Source organism: Peromyscus eremicus, chromosome 8a (genome assembly GCF_949786415.1).
Source record: "Peromyscus eremicus chromosome 8a, PerEre_H2_v1, whole genome shotgun sequence".
Lineage (NCBI taxonomy): Eukaryota > Metazoa > Chordata > Mammalia > Rodentia > Cricetidae > Peromyscus > Peromyscus eremicus.
Genome location: NC_081423.1, coordinates 65,186,625 through 65,203,939, shown reverse-complemented (window position 1 = coordinate 65,203,939; position 17,315 = coordinate 65,186,625). Strand labels below are relative to the sequence as shown.

The window sequence follows — 17,315 nt, the reverse complement described above, 5'->3', positions numbered from 1 at the left end:
GGGTGTCATGCGAGCCAGAGAAGGCAGGGAGGGGATCTACACAGGTGAGGGAGTGGTCTGTGTGTGAGACAGAGAGAACATTTGGGTGGGGGGTAGAAATCCTTTCCTAAATTTGAGATGGAAAAATTTGGATCTGCTTTTTACAACCTGTTTCAGAGGCGAACATCCCCAGGATGAAGCCTCAGCTCCCACCTCACTGGCTGTGTGATCTGGATGCAGCATTCACTGTTGCAGGCCTGAGTTGCCTCTTCAATAGGATGGGGGATAAAATCCAGAGCGTTCACCTGCCCAGGTAGTTGAGAGGGGGATGTGGGCCAATTCAGCGTCTCACACGGGCCCTGAGGCATGGGAAATCCAGACTGATTTTGGTCCTCTTGGTTTCCAAGCCTGTGTGCTGTTGAGGCCAGGACTCTGGGCTAGGCAAGGCACAAGGCCCCTCAGTCTTCGCCATTTGCCCACTTGTCATGTCACCCCTGATCGATAAACTGCCAAGGCCATGCCCCATGTATCATCTCAGCATGCTTTCTGGGAACTGTCTCCATGGGTCTGGCTTAGCAGGAGACTGGATGGGACAGGAGAAGATTTCAGAATGGCCATCAGCCTAGAAGAATGTGATCTAAGTCGCCCTTTCCTCCCCCTTCTTAAGCCTGGCATGCCCTGGAGACACCAGCTTGGCTCTCCAAGACACTTGCCTCCGTGTGGCTCTATCCCAGCTTGGCTGAGTGGCTCAGTTGGCTACTCTAACTTTCAATTCCTTTCACCCTGATGAGAATTTATCCCTGATTCAATAGATGCCAGCCACTTGATCTCTGGCAAGGGGCAGACAGGCAAGCCACACCTATCAGCCAGCAGGGGTCTGATTTACAAGGGATTTTCAGGAAGCAGGAGGTAGGAGGCTGAGGGCCCATTCTCTCTCACCTACAGCTCCAGCTGTGATTCCATCTGGCAATGGCAAATCCTGGGACAGAACATACACACACACACACACACACACACACACACACACACACACACACACCCCTCTCAAACAGAATGGAATGCAGCCAGTCCTACCTGGCACCCAGCTGTCTTCCTTTGTTAAACACAAAATGTCCTGACAGCCATATGGGGGTGAGGGTACTTGTTGCTCTTCCTCTGGGGCTCCTACGGGCGCAGTGGTTTTTCAGTCTCTAGAAGGAGTATCTCCCTCCAGCCTGCAGCAGAGACCCTGTGGTTTATAAATTGCTCCCATCGTTTTCAGCATCTCTCCGGTGGGGTCTCCCGTGGATGTGACCCTGGAGCTCACATTGGTGCAAAGAACCCTTGCCAACATCTTACACGCCACACACGCAGTTAAGTATCCACTTTCCTATCATCCATGGGGAAAGGGGTTCAAGTTCTCCTTCCTATGGGAGTGGCTCGCTACCTGGACTAGAAGACCCCCAGCAGCTCCTTAAAAAAAAAAAAAAGGCTAAAAACTTTTTCTATGTCCCCAGCCCCTACTCCCCGCATAAGCCTCCCTTTCCATAGCAGCATCGCAGGAGGCAGACCAGGAGGACAGGCTTGCTCTGAGCCCACGAGTCTCCCTCTCCTTTCCGGAGGCTGGGAGCACGGAGCCCACAGGAGCCCCCGCATCCCTGCCTCTCCTGTTGGAGGCGGAGCGCAGCGTCCTCTCCCAAGCAGCAGCCGCGGCCCTCAATTGGAATTCTGTGCCCAAAAGGGGGCCGGAAAAGGAGGAGAGAAAGGAGGGTTGGAAGCCGGCAGCGAGAAACCGCGTCCAGGGTCCCGGACACCCCCAGGAAGAAGCTAAGCGTGTCGGCTGCTAGGAAGCTGCACCGCGGCGCCCCACCGCACTGCATCAGCGTGGCTCTGCTGACATCCCCCCATGCTTAACACGGGGCATTATGCGCTGGTTAACAGGCTCCGAGCTGCTCAGCGACTTGTTTTAAGCATTTTCTCCCTCGCTCTCGCTTTTAATCTTGTCTCTAGTGGCGTGTGTAGGGGGGAGGACTTTATTTCCATTGGCTAAGCGCTCCCTTCCCACCCACATCCCTTCCACATCACCTTGGTGTCTCCCTAAATAAAACCAGCCCTCCTTATCGCCTGGAAAAAATCAGGAGCTAGAGTTTGAATGGGTTTTATATAAACACTCACCCCTGTCAGCGTGAGGCCAGGCTCTCAGGATAAACTCCCAGTGTCTGGCCTGATGCTTGCCTGGCGATCTCTGCCTTGAACGCCAAGGCTTCAAGCAGAATTCAGAGGACTGGGAACTCTTCCCTGAGATTTGATCAACCTGAAGTCAGTTGCGGAACTGCACAGGGTCCCGATGGACCTGAAGGAGAGCCCCAGCGAGGGCAGCCTGCAACCTTCCAGCCTCCAAATCTTCGCCAACACCTCCACTCTGCATGGCATCCGCCACATCTTCGTGTATGGGCCGTTGACCATCCGGCGTGTGCTTTGGGCAGTAGCCTTCGTGGGCTCCCTGGGCCTGCTGCTGGTCGAAAGCTCTGAAAGAGTGTCCTACTACTTCTCATATCAGCACGTTACCAAGGTGGACGAGGTGGTGGCCCAGAGCCTGGTCTTTCCAGCTGTGACCCTCTGCAACCTCAATGGCTTTCGGTTCTCCAGGCTCACCACTAATGACCTGTACCACGCTGGGGAGTTGCTGGCCCTGCTGGATGTCAACCTGCAGATTCCTGACCCGCATCTGGCGGACCCCACAGTTCTGGAGGCCCTGCGACAGAAGGCCAACTTCAAACACTACAAACCGAAGCAGTTCAGCATGCTGGAGTTCCTGCACCGGGTAGGCCATGACCTGAAGGATATGATGCTGTACTGCAAGTTCAAGGGCCAGGAGTGTGGACACCAAGACTTCACCACGGTGAGTACTTGGTTTTCAGTTCACTCTTGTGCTTACTCTTCAGTAGAAGTGCTGTGCTGGTGGCACTGGGGACCTTCTGTTTGGCTTTGGGGGGTCTCTGCTGTGCAGGGGAGAGGGCAGAGACCCAGCTGAAGGCCAAAAGGGTAGCTGATGAGAGGTGTTGGACCTGTTTGTAGAAAAGGTTACCTGCCGGATGAGTACTGTGGTCCTTTCAGGTTGGAGAGCTACAGGGGGTTTGCTGTTGGGGTGTGCTGAGTTGGGCTTGCTCCCAGTCAGAGGGAAGAGGCCTGGGCTGTCCATTGTCCAGGGTGCTTGATGTCCGAGCTGTGTGACAGGAACAGCTTGTCGTTGGTGAGATGGCATCCTCTCCTCTCTCTCTCTCTCCTCTCCCCCTCTCTCTCTCTGTGCTCGGAAGTGGAAGTGGTATCAGGCTCTGCATCCTGTGGGCTGGGCTGGAGCTAAAGCTGTCACAGGAGGGGGTGTGGGGCCCCAGACAGCCTGAATGGCTCCCGTGGCTGTGGGAGCTCCCTGAGCAGGTGATGCTGCAGAGGTGTGGAAGGCTCTTTCCTTCCTTTTCTTGCCTGAATAGTGTGGAAAAGGAGAGGACCCCCCGCAGCTCCATCTGGTTCTCCTGCAGGCAGGGTGAAGCTGCTGCGAGCTGTCCATGATGCTTGGCCAGAGAGGAGAGTCAGGGTAGAGGCTCCTGTAGAGGGTGGGAGGAGATGACAGATGTGGTGAGGAGGTCCCGGAGGCTGGCTTGTCTGGGAGCTTTAGCTCGAAACTCGAAGGCTCGTTTTCTCTGTGTACAATTGCTTCACAACGACAACGTGGGTGCAGGAGGAGGGTGTGGGGAGGGGGGCGAGCAGCTGTGGGATTGGAAAGCCTGGAGGGGAGTGTGGAGCTGAGTAAAGAGGAGGGGACGTGTCTCACGTTCACGATGGGTTTGCCAGAGGGGGCTGAGAGGGAAGGATGGGAGCAGATCTGTGGCCGCTAGGGTTCTCAGCCCAATTAGTGGACTGCTAGGCATAACTTGGTGTAACAGGGTCAGACAGTAGCTGCCAGCTATTCCACACTGCCAGGCAAGTCTGGGGTATCAGGAACTGTGGGCTCCTCCTGCAGTCCCGCGTATCTGCTTTCCCCACAGCTTCCTGGGGCAGGGGAAGGAGAGCTTCAGGGACCCAGTTTCTTGAGCCAAAATGCAGTGACAAGTTGGGGTGGCAGGTGCAGCAATCATCAAGGGAACTGGACTGTGTCGTCAGCACTTGTCTGGGGGTGCTCTGCTTCATTATAAGACATCCTCCCCTTCCCGTAGTGCAACCCTTCCCACCCCTCTCAGAGCCACCTGCCTCTTGCTCTGAGGTTCTCTTTATGTTCCAACCAGCCTCTGCGTTCATCCTCTGCACTTGCTGTTGGCCGTCTCTCATTCTGAAAGAGCCCAGAGTGCCAGGGGCATTGCCTCTCACAGCCCGTGTGCTAGAGCTGTTTCCTGGGGGAGCCGTTTTGTATTATTATCCCTTTTAAACATTCCAAGGAAGAGCACAGCCAAACTGACAGCAGCATTTGCTAAAGATGAAACCAGTCTGAGCTGGAGAAGGACGCGGCCAGCCCTTCTCAAAGGAGCAAACAGGATCCTAAAATATGTCATGCACAAATGATGTCTGAGGGGCCTTGGGGAGGGATGGGGAAAATGCCTCGTTCTTGGAGGCTGAAACCATCACTGTGTTCCAGCCCATGCTTTCTAGTGCCTGGCAACGCTCTGCCTCATTGCTGTACTGAGAAGCTTGAATGTGCGTTCAGCTCTTCCTCTGTCTGCCTGCACACACGGAACCTACAGACAACAGATGCAGGGTGCCTCAGGGAGGCTGTCCTGGGCAGCAGACCCTGGGATGAATCTTCAAGCATAGTCAAAAGCATCCTCGTGGTGGTATAGCTGACTGGTAGCTATGATCATGTCCAAGTTCCCTTTAGAAGCAGAGGCTTGCTGATCTTCAGGCCCATCATTTGAATTGCTGGTATCCCAAGCCACCCAAAGTCAGGTCTTAAATCCTTACCTGAGCTTCAGACCCTCTGAAACATTGAAGTTGCCTGCAGACAAGGCTGACTCTTTGATTAGTGGTGTATATTATCTGTCAATCTCAGCAAATCCTAGATTCATCTGTTTGAATGCCCATCCTTGGATTAGCCCCTCTGTGTGTAACATCTCTAAGGGCTGAAGAGAGAGAGCCCCTTGATGTTCTCTTCTGTCTGTTCAGGGATATCAGAATGCCACTCACTTTAGGTGTGTGATAGGAAGCTAGTCTTCACCAATGGGTGACAGTGGGCACCCATGCCAGCCTCTGTTGGGGGTAATACAATAGGGAACACATCCAAGACCCCACATTGAGGAGCAAACCTCTGACACACTTTTGTGCTTTGGGGGACTTGGGTGTAGGCAAGCTTTTCTTGGGCTTCTTCATCAGCAGTGAGCCTATGTAGCTGTTGGAGAAGCCTGTGTCCCAGCCTCCTCTCTCATTCTGGGATGGCCATCCCTCCCCAGTGGGCTTTCTTACAAGCTCTGCTGGTGGTTGGGACACACTGGGTGCCCTTCTTTCTCTAAGCACCATGGCTGACTTATTAGAGAATTTAAGTGTTAGGAATGCTCTTTTTTCTGAATTTGATTTTTCTGTAAAGCCCAGAGCATCATCTCCAGGGCAAATGCTGTAGCACAGGCTCCCTTATTCCAAGTTCTTAGCTGGTGTGCAATGAAGTGTGTAATACCCTTTAATTAGTGAATGAGCTGTGATTCTAGCAGAGTGAAAGAAGGTTGTTCATGGAGACTCAAAGTCCCCAGGAAGCCAGGTGTGGAATGGTGAGTGCCAAGTAAGCAGGCGTGCTCCCTGCCTGTGCAGATAGACCCTGAGCCCTCTCCCTGGAACAGTCTGGCTGCAGAGAGGTTTGCGGATTCTCCTCCCTGGTAAACCATGAGAAAGATTTGATTCTGGGCCTTCTACTCACAGGAGATGACTCCAGTGACCCAGAGTAGAAAGGAGCTGAGGTGGGAGTTGATGGGGCTTGTGAGTCTGTGATTTGAGTTCAAGGCCAATGTGGTAGGCATGGGTTTGAAGCCCTGCGCCATGCCATCCTTGTTTCTTTGTTCCCTTGGCATGCTCTCTAGACGGGCACTCACTCACCTAACCTTGACCTTCTAACCCACAGTATTGTTGGAGGGAAGAGCATGGGAGACACCACGTGAGGAAGGCTTCTGTGTTTCAGCCAGCTGTGTAGAACTGTGGGGGTTCTTAGCAGGATTTGGAACAGGGTTTTTGTTGTCCCGCCTGCCTCCACTGTTTTTCAGGCGTCAGATTGATGAGGAATGCTGTGAAGATGAGGACAGCAAGGTGGGAGGGCCACTGCCTTCTCTGGTGAAAACTTATCCTCCAGAGAGGGAGCCGCTTCAAGTGGAGGAGGTCCTGTCGGAATCGGAGCTGACTACCGCTGTCGTTCTTGATTAGCGTGTGACAAGGCCTTATGTTGTCTTTTTGCTTTAGTCACATTGGGGTTCACCTGCGTTCAGGTCCAGGAATGCGAATGACTGTTCTGTTTTCACACTTAGCCTGTCCATCACTGTGGGTATTTACGCTTTCAATGTGAGATTTCTTAGGAAAGACTTGGCTTTCTTTCCCGCACTGAATGGATCTTACTATCCTACAGTATATAACATTATAGAGATGGTGGAAGTGGGGGCTGAGGAGGGTTGTGTCTTTGGAGTTCTTTGACAAGGTCACATAGCTCTCTAATCACATCTCACTACAAAAGAGTATGCATGAAGAGGATGTGGGCTTTGAGAAACAATCTGAGCTGGGATTCCAACTCTATGGCATATATGTGGTGGAAACTAGTATTAGTTTGCTTAGCTCCAGTTTTCCCATCTCTAAAGTAGGACCAGTAACACCCAAGGCTCAGCTAGAGGTGGGCCTTACCCTGTGTGGTACCCCATAGGCATTGCTAACTGAACTTGAATGCCACTCTTCCCAATCTTTCAGCCCGTGACTGCAACAGCATCAGAGCACAGGCACCTACTGTGTTCTCTTTGTTTCCAGGGCTCCTCATTTTGCTCGGTACTCTGAACATTGTCTCGTATTCACTGGCTTGGTCTCCATGTTGCATCTCATACTTCCTAACTTGCCTCCAGGAAGCACACCCTGCTTCAGCCCCTGACATGGGTGGAGTATGCTCTGCACCACGTGTATAGTAGCTTTTCTCACTGTGTACCATGTTTATGTCTGTATGGTTATCCCTTTGTCTATCAAACAGGACCTGTGGTACAGCAACAATCCAAGTAGATCAGGTTTGTGCTATCACAATCCATCTCTATCCCTGCCAGCCCGGGGCTAGTCTCAGAACAGATTTTGCTAATATTGTGTTAAGTAGAGGGCCTCACAACCCTGCCAATACCAGACAGAGCCTCACTGGTTTAGTTGCTATCTGTCTCTGAATTTAGCCACAGTCCTAGCTCATGGGCCTTTCTTACTCTCTATCTTTTGTGCTCTACCTCGTTGTATCTTTCAATGCTTCATTACCTTCAAAATCTAGCTTTGTCGTAACTGCAGCCTTCTCCCTCCACAGTACCACCATTTAAACTCCCCCCTTCCTCTTCTGTCTTCTAAGCATCACATACCTTACCTGCTCTCGGTGCAGACATGACATGATGCTTTCCCTTCTGGGAGAAGCATGAAGTGTTGGCAGTAAAAGGGACCTTGGAGATAAATAAATTCAGTTCCTAAGTTTTTTAACCACTGACAGTTTTTTTTTAATTTGTTTTCATATTGATAGAAAAATGTAGATGCTATGAGGTGTAGCCTGATGCTATATACATTCATATATATTACTTACATATATAGATGTTGTATTAAGCAACTTAGAACACACATTACTATGTGTGCTTATCTTCTGTGTGTGTGTGTGTATGTATGTATGTTGAGAATGTATGAAATCTAAAATCTCTTTGATTTTCAAGTATATGGTATACTGTTATTAACTGTCTCACAGTGTCAGTAAATATCTTGAACTTATTTCTCCTGAAATTCTGTATGCTTTGGTCAACACATCTCCAGTCTTCCTACTTGACCACCCCAGCCTCTGGTCACCATCTTCTTACTTTGTGTCTTTGAATTTGATCTCTTTAAGAGATTCCACACATGGGGCTAGAGAGATGGTGCAGTGGTTAAGAGCACTGGCTGCTCTCCCAGAGGACCCAGGTTCTATTCCCAGCACCTACATGGTGGTTCCAAGCATCTGTACTCTAGTTCCAGGGGACCTGATGTCTTGCTCTGGCCTCCATGGGTACCAGGCACACATGTGGTGGTACACAGACATGCATTCAGGTAAAGCACTAATACACATTTTTTAAAAAGAGGCAGGATGATCAGGAGTTCTAGGCCATCCTCAACTACACATTGAGTTTGAGGCCAGTCTTGGCTACATGTGACAACTGATCCTCCCCTGCAATGTTTTCATTCATCTGCATATTCTGAAGACCCAGAATTTCTTAGCACAAAGCTCTCAAAGTGAATTCTCGAAGTTTGTATTAAGTAGGCTTAAAGCCACAGATGAAAGGTAACTGGCTAACATGAGGTAGAATACACATTTTTCAGCCTCCATCTTCCACACATGTACCTGGAATTTTGTTTGATCTGGGGAAGTTAGTCCTTATTATTATTCTTATACTCCCTGGTTATAAAAACGATCTACGGCCACTGAGGAAAAATTGACGGACATGAGAAATAAGGGGCCGGGGAGGAAAGAATGGAAGTTGCCCACAATAACCTTCCTAATATAACCACATGCAATATTTTTGGTATTTTGAGGGTATTTCCCTTTAGCCACATGATTTGTGTGGACGTGTATTTCACTGGGCTGGTAGTATGCCTTCTATGTATATGTACAATATGTGCTGTATGGTATGCACCCAATCAGTGTCGGTTTACTGTATTTTAATGTCACAGTGAACTTCAATTCCATTCCTTCGATGGCAATGTAGAGTTATTATCATGCATTTATACTGTGTTATCTTGGTCCCACTGTTCCTTAAATATGTGCTAGGATATACTGGAGGCCTGTTCTTGCACACTAAGCCAGAGCTCCTGAGTGAAACCCACCCCTGATCCTCAGTGAGGCCCAGTTCTGCTGCTCCTTATACAGCTGTCTGCACTGCAGTCCTCAGCCCACATGTGTGAGTCCCAGTTCTCTGCCACCTGTGCAGTCTGGACTTTATATCAAAATGATCTGATGTAGCGGTAATGCAAATTAGATGATCTCACATATTCTTAGGAGGCTTGGCATGCCCTGGAGAGACAAGCTTTGCTGTGCTGGCCATGAGGCTTCTGTGACGCCAGTCTCTGGTTCCAGCTTTCCGATTTGTAGTCTGGTAGGTTGTGGGCTGTCTGGAAGTAAAGCTTTTGGGGGCATGTTGCATCTTTTCTGTTGTGCTGATGGGGTAAGGCTGTGGTTGGGAGCTGTTAGGATGACTCATACTGTCGCCTGGGAAAGAAAAGCTGCACAGCTCTGAGCTAAAGCCCAGTAACTTGCTGGCCGGATGTATATCTTTCTGTCCCTTTCCTTGGGAATTCTTCTACCTCCAGAACTGTTGATAAAAGAGGAGTCTGGACTCAGTTGATAAAGAGTTTGCCCTGTAAGTGTGAGGACTAGAGTTCAAATCTCTAGAATCCACATAAAAGCCCAGGTGGGAATGGGGCCCTGCTTGTAATCCCAGCACCCAGGAGGTGAGAGGAGGATCTCTAGAGCACCTGACTAACTAGACTGGCCAGTGAGCTCTGGGCTCAATTGAGAGCTCCTGACTCAATGAATAAGACGGAAAAAGATTAAGAAAAGCTCCCAATGTATGGGCTCCACATGCATTCACACCTATGCACAAGCACACCTGCACACACATACATGAACACATGTGCAAACACACATGGAATGCATGCAAACACAACACACAAACACATATGAGAGTATGAGAGAGAGAGAGCTAAGAGCTTATTTGCTTAGAAACTTACCTGTCTTCTAGTTCTACGGAAAATCTTTCTCTAAATAAAGACTCAAGCTCTAAAATACTTTCTATGAAGTGAATCTAGTTTGCTGCTAATTTCCATAGGAGGAGCTGAGATGGGAGCCCCCTCACCACCACTCTTCCTCAAAGGCTGAATTGGCAGCTTTTAGCACCAAGCTTGTTGCTGGAGGCAGTACTTCTTAGAGTAGTTCACACTTCCAAGTAGCAAGCATCTCATCCCTTTCAAAGGACCGGAAGCATGATGCTCAAGGCTGGCTTTGTGCTTTCCCGGTTTTGTAGGTTCATGATTGAAGGAGTTAGGTTGAAATATCAAATGTGGGCAGCCAGTGCATCTGACCTATGCTCTATCATAATCTGAAACAAGTGGGCTGTGCGTCTCCTGAAAATTTGAAGTTTCATATATCACACCCTTCCATGCATTCACCTCCAAACTAACCCTTACAGGCTGGACTTCTGGTAGCCAGACAGCAGCTGTGGCTAACATGCAGACATACAACACATCGACTATTTGGTAAATCTGAAATCTCTGGGAGAAACCCATGTATGAAGACGGGGTTTCCCAGGGGACATCCCCTGAGGCATCATTCTCTGAGACTAGAGTATATTTCCTTTCCATAGCATTTGCTTTTCTAGTGCTTTTTTTAGGCACACTTTGTGCAGATTGACTCAGTGGTCATGGAAATGAACGCTGGGAAGAAATTAAGCATGCAGCAGAGAAAGAATGTATTTGACCACCATTGATGGATAATGAGCCTCCGTGAGCCCCAGTTTCCCCATAAATAGAATGAGTGGGCTGAACTAGGTGGTTTCCAAAGACAACTCCTTGTCCTGTGTTTACCTTACTACAACTAAAACCCCGACTTGCACTGAGACTGGGGGAAGGAACTGATGTTACTTTTCAACCCAGTACACTTAGCTATTTATTGGTTTGCCTTTATTTAAGTCTATGCAACAGAATCAGAAGTGCACAGATGCAGGGAGCGGCTGCAGAGGGAGCAAGGAGGCACTGAACCATACTCTCAGAATCCCATCCAGGACATCTGTGTGTCTGGCTGCAGGTTCTTTGTCTAACAAAGTTTCTCTCCACACTAGCACAGAAGGTGTGAGCCTGGGTCTGCTCTGGGTCTTACAGGTATGGACTAGCAAGAGTATATGTGTGAGATGGTGAAGGTGGTCCACAGAGATTCCCTAGAGCTGCTGTGAGCAGAGAGTCTTACAGTGTAGACCACTGTGCCTTTCTTGGGTAGCTTGTTATAAACCTCCCCACCACCTGGGGGCAGCCTGTGGCCAGTGATTCTGTGATGAGTACAAAATGCCTAGTCGCTGGTATTTTGCCTCTATGGGGACCAGTGGTGTGTTTCGCACTCCAAGCTTCCTGTGGTGTCAGGCTGAGCATCTAGGCTTAATTTCACCTTTCTGGATCCTGCTTCGTTCTCTACTTCAAGGGCTTTCTCTGAGAATACTTATTCAGTAACTCACCTGCTCAAGACCTCATCTCTGGCTCTGCTGGGGAACCTATAACCATGTATCCATGCTTTTTCTTCCTTGGTTTGTTTGGTAACATGGAGATTGATCTCAGCTAAGGCTTAGAAAGAAAGATGCCCGCACTAAGCATCCTTTAAATTCCAAGCTTTCTAGATCCGCGCCTTCAGCTTGGGATCTACGATGGTTTCCAAAAGCCATTTCTCAAAATTCAAACAAGCATCTCTTGGGTTGATCTTCATTGTTACGGACTCTGCTGATTTGCTCCTCTTTGCTGGGGAGGGGTTTGCCCAGCAACAGCCCTTCCTAAGGAGCTGACCTGTCTCTGTGCTGCCAGCTGCTGTATATCCATAAGCTGTTTTCATGCTAGAGCACATCTTCCCTGGCATCCGTGTTATCATTTTCCAGATCCCATGGTTCCCCCAGAAAGCCCCTCCCAGGATTCCTTGTCATATCTCCTCGAATGTGCCTCCACCTGGCTTCCAGGAGGAGGCTACCCCCTTGGAGGCTGGCCGTGAGTTGAACCCATCTGTGAAGCAGGAGGTGGGGAGGGATGGATGCTGAACAGGGTGATGATACTCATATATCACAGAAACCATGAGTGATGGAGGAGTGCATGAAAGGACTCTTACTGTTGAGGCTGAATTGGGATGCTGGTGACTCAAGGGCAATGTGATTGCTGTCTCCAAACACTTAGAGAACAATCATAGAAAATGGAAACAGAGCCTTCTCTGAGAGAGGCCACAGGGCAGAACTCGAGCTGCTGGATGGAGGGCAGGAGTTCAGAGAGGTGGCTATCAGCTGATTGGAAAGACTTATCTTGGGAGTCTAAAGCACCTTAATACTGCCCATGCCCTGCCCCTTAGGTCTAACCAAAGCTAAGGGATCACCTATAGGCAGGGATTGCTGTCTGGGAAATGGTTAGATTAATGACCTCTGACACTACTTCCAACTGGGAGAGTGTTTGATTTCTTCCTTTCCTGAATAGACAGCCGAGGTTGGGAGTAAATGCCATTGATGGAGGACATTGGAAAGAAGTGCTGACGAGTACAGCTAGCGACCCAGATTACAGACCCACCCACTGCCCAGTACCATGAAGCTTTGAAGTTAAATGCCTCTGATGGATGCCAGGAAGAAGAATGGTGTCTTTCGAGATAAAAGAGTGGATTCATCCAGGGAGAACACGGGAAGAGTGGGGTGCTGGAAGCCAGCCACTGTAGTGGCGGTTAATGGTCTGGCCATTCCAAAATGTGTATGCCTGGCTTATCGAGAGGCAGGTCCTGGAATTTGTCATAGATTCAGGGAGCTAGCTCCAACCCCACAGAGAAAGGTTTGGGGTGCGTTTGAGCATGGTCTAGTTTCACACTGAGGGCTGAGGAGACCGGGAAGTTTATGGCTTAGACACAAACGTGGGGCTAGGGTGCTAGAAACACCCTCAGCTACAGGCCCAGGAAGAGGGCTAGGCTACAAGGAGAATGCCCTGCCCAGGAGCCCTGGTGACAGACAACCAATGGATAGCCAAGTTAAAGAAGTACGGTAATGTTCGAGGGGCAAGGGGCTCTGGCACTTGAGACAACAACACAATGGGGTATTGTTGCCTCTAGTCACATTAACGGTGGGCAGAGCCAAGCATGTATGTGTTCAGATGGGTGGGGCTTTGTATGAATTGTTTAGCCCTTCCAGGTCTCTATTTCCTCATCTATTAAGTAAGAGCATCTCAATACTAGTGCTTTACAGGCATGTTCATAGTGACCAGATGGAATAAATAAGGCTCGCGTTGGCCAGGTATGGAAAATCTGCTTCATGGATTTTGCTTTAAGACAGGTTCTCATGTAGCCTAGGCCTGCTCCAGGTTCCTGTGTATCTGAATGTGGTCTTGAACTCACTTTCCTCCTGCCTCTACCTACAAGTGCTGGGACTAAAGGCACGGGGCACCGAGTCCAGTTTATGAGGTACTGGGGATGAGACCCAGGGCATTCTGCATGCTAGGCAAGCATTCTACCAACCGAGCTACATACATCCTCAGGCCTGATGCTGTTAATTTTATTATTCCTTAGATAAGTGGGTGATACTGACAGGTGATCCAGGGACAGAAGGATTTGCTTTTAAATCCATATTGACAATGTAGCATTAGGAGGTCTCAAGAGGGGGTGGGGAGCGAGGCTGTAAACAAGCCAGCCACCTACCCACGGCTGCTGCTGCTGCGGTTGAGCACAGGCTAATGTACACATTGAGACCATACCCAAAGCGAATTCCTGCCAATGGTCCAGCACTGTGTAGTGTATTAAGTCTACTAGTGACTGCTAGCACTTCCTGAGTGTTCCAGACACTCCTGTCAGCAGTTTATGCATTGAAAGCTCATCTAGTTTTCCCAACAGCCCCATGGAATACAGAGCTCTGCTGCCTGTTTAGTGAGGGAAGAAACGAAGCTCAAAACTCCTGCCCTGTCTTTGGATGGAAATGTGTGAAAGTGGGATTTGAGGAGTCTTGATCCAGATCCCTGATGCTCTGAAAGACTCTAGCTTAGTTCCTTGGCTTGGTTGTCTGTCACCAGGGCTCCTGGGCAGGGCGTTCTCCTTGTAGCCTAGCCTCCTTCCCAGCTCCTATAGCTGAGGATGTTTCTAACACCCCCAAATCAAGAATTGTGTTTAAGTCATAAACTTCCCAGTCTCCCCAGCCCGCACTGTCTAAAACTATGTGTCATGGGTTCACATGGGGGGTCACATAACTAGATGCCAGGATCATAAACAGTAAAGGACTCTGAACTCACGATGACCAAAAATTAATTTGAAATCAAACATGTAATGAAGCTGGCGTGTTTCTGGTCGTGCTCACTGGTGTTGGCATTCCACAACTTGACTGCAGATGTGGTTCAGAACACACAGCCTGCGCACTTTGCCATCATACTGTGCAGAGCCAATGAACTCTGCTCCAGACACCTCTGCTTGGGTTCCAGGCTGTGCTAGGAACTGCGTATATGGAGTTTCTGCTCTTACAGAAACTCAATGGTTTAATTATAGAAAGTAATGACTCTTAATATTTTCCTACTGTCATTCCTCAGCATGTAAGTGTCAAATTCGTCTATCTTTGGATTCCATTGTTAGAATGTTTGATGCTAAAAATTGCTGTTTTGAGTTGCTAACTTGAGTTTCATTTAAAAAAAAATCATTAAATGAATTTTGGCTTTGGATTAGGATGGGATTTCCAACAACTTCTGAAATGGCCTTAAACTTCTGCCGTGTTTTACTACACATTCAAGCAAAGCAGTATTCTCAGTGGTGATGATTATAAAGTCAAAATATCATCCATCAACTTTGAAAAAATGTGGAAAATGCTCTGTGTCCCACAATATCAACTATTCAGCCAAGATTTAATTCTATCTGTAAAAATAAACAAATACATTCATCTCATCAGTATGCAAATTTCCATTCATTTTTAATCATTTTCAATAAATGGAAAATTATATGCACATCAAGACATTGATATTTTTGAGATTTCATTTTATGTTTATGAGTGTTTCATGTTATGTTTATGAGCCTGAATGTCTGTCTGTCTGCACACTACATGCATGTAGTGACCATGGAGGCAAGAAGAGGATCCCCTGGGAATGGACAGCTAGATGGTTGCGAGCAGGCATGTGGGAATTGAACCTGGGTCCTCTAGAAGAACAGCCATTGATCTTAACCAACTGAGTCATCTCTCTAGACTCCAAATGATTGTTTTGAAATCCTTTTCTTATAATATTTATGAATAAATGTTTGATTAGCATACCTATTTTGCATACCTGTATATCTTGACTTGTGCAAAAATTTCTAGGGTGACAAGAGTGGAGAAAAGTTAAGGAGCCCTGCCTCATGAGATGCTGTGTGGTCCTCACAGCCATTCTAACAATGTGTTTGTTTCACAGCTGAATATGGGTGAGGCTCGGAAAGGTTTTGTGACAGGATTAAGGCCTCTCAGACAGGAAGAAGCATTGGGGATTAGAGCTCAGGTTTGAGGGTTGCTTTTTGAGGCTCCTCTGAAAAGGTGCTGTGCTTCCTGTGTAGTGGTGAGTGAAGGCCAGACTGTCCACCAGCAGGTCTTCAGGACAGAGGTCAAGGGGTTAGAATTTAGGCTCAAAGCCCGCTACTTTTCAGTGTTCTTCTTGCCTTGGCCTCTGGCGTTGGAAATAGCTGGAAATGAAGCTAAGGAAGAAAACAGAGTCGGAGGGGGGTCCCAGCTGCAGAGCTCAGTCATCCACTGAGCCCTCTGGTTCTCACCACATCCCTTGCCCTTGGGTAGGTTAATGGAGGACACTGAGGCAGCCTTTATGCTCTGTGGCAGGTTTGGGCTTTCCATTATTACTGTCTGGCTCCAACCCCAGCCTTAGAAAGAGAGCAACACACAGTCAGAAGAAAGTGGCCAAGCCCGGCCTTTCCTCTGATGAGTGTGTGGGTCGTCAGAGGTGGATGGCATGCCTCCTTGGTGCAGCTGCTGTCACCAGGAACACAGCTGGGAGCCATGCATCCACTCTGCAGATTGCAATTCCCCTTTTCAGGGCAAGATGGGAACTGAATCCCAGAGTCGTAATTTTTACACATCACAAGCACCAGAGTTCTGGGAGCTGGGCACATGCCTGTGTTGGTTCTGACCTTCCACCTGCTCTGCTCTGTGTGCGGGCCTTTGATCACTCCTATCTAGGACTGCACAGGGGGAGGTCAAGCATTCCTCTGCATCTCGGGCAGTGACTTGATTTTAAATGTCCAGTCCGAGTGTGTTCAAACGGTCATATTTGCAGGTGGCAGAGAGGCCCTAGAGTGACACTCACAGTTCATAAAAATATTTGGGTGACCTTAGGATTCCACGCTATGACTGCATATTACAGGAGTGAACTTGGGCAAGTGGCTTAATTAGTTTGTGAGAAGGAAACACTATAGCTTAATTGGTCTCAACCTGCAGGAGTTTCTTCTTGTTCTTTTCTCGCTTGCCATCTCCACCTACACAAAGACTCTGCCTCCTAATACAGAGTTGTGCATTCTCGTCTCTTCTTTGCTATTTTTTTTTTTTTATTCAGGGGGTTTCTCTTGGGATTCTTTGCCTTTGTTCCCTTGTGGTCTCCTTCTGGCCCTGGCCACAGTGATTGAAGCTCCTCTCTCTGGAGCAGAAATGGTTTAGTAGGGAGTCTAGGATGCCCACTGCCTTAGTTTCTTTCATAATGCTGTGATAAAATATTCTGACAAAAGCAGCTTGAGGGAGAAAGAGCTTATTTTATTTCACAGTTCAAGGATGTGGCCCATCCTGGCAGGGAAATCAAGGCAGTGGGGAGCTTGAAGCAGCTTATCACATGTCAAGAGATGAGTCAAGAAGCAGAGAGTGGTGAGTGCATGCTGCTGCTCACTTCTCTTTCTCCACTTATACAGTCAGGATCCCAGCCAGGGAATGGTGCCACCCACGGTGGGCAGGCCTTCTCACCTCAATTGATGCAATCAAGACAACTCCGGCAGGCCACAGGCATTGCCTCTCTCCCAAGTAATTCTGAATTCTATCAAGTGGATTAACATTGGCCATCATACCAAGGAACTTAAGGAATCCAAGTTTTCCACTTTCTCCCTTACAGCCCAGCCCTGAGTGATGACCACCCCTCTTTCCCCAGAAAGGGTGACAGGTAGCTGATGGAAGAGACATAGCTCTAGAGGGGACAAGCAACCGTGTCTTCCAAAGTTTGGTCCATGGCTACCTCTGCCTTCCTGGCAGAATGGCTTTTCTAGAAGAACACCTTCTGTCCCCTGGGCCTGTTAGCTATTTCAGGGACATTTTAAGTGGCCATTAACAAAATGTTGAATTATGGCTGCAAACCTCTGGGAGTCAAGTGACATTCACATGAATCACGAGTGAGAGCTGAGCAGTCAAGGCTGCCACAATGGGCCGGGATTAAACAAA

At 48.6% G+C, this 17,315-nt stretch overlaps 1 protein-coding gene across 1 annotated transcript in view; it reads left to right on the top strand.

Annotated features, from left to right (window-relative positions):
- The first annotated feature begins 2,017 nt into the window (after positions 1–2,017).
- Asic2 (acid sensing ion channel subunit 2) overlaps positions 2,018–17,315 on the top strand; it is a 1,069,830-nt gene continuing 1,054,532 nt past the window's right edge. Inside the window, exon 1 of the mRNA XM_059271337.1 lies at positions 2,018–2,860. Coding sequence (XP_059127320.1) covers positions 2,306–2,860 — 555 coding nt within the window. The 5' untranslated portion in view covers positions 2,018–2,305. The remainder of the gene's footprint in view (positions 2,861–17,315) is intronic.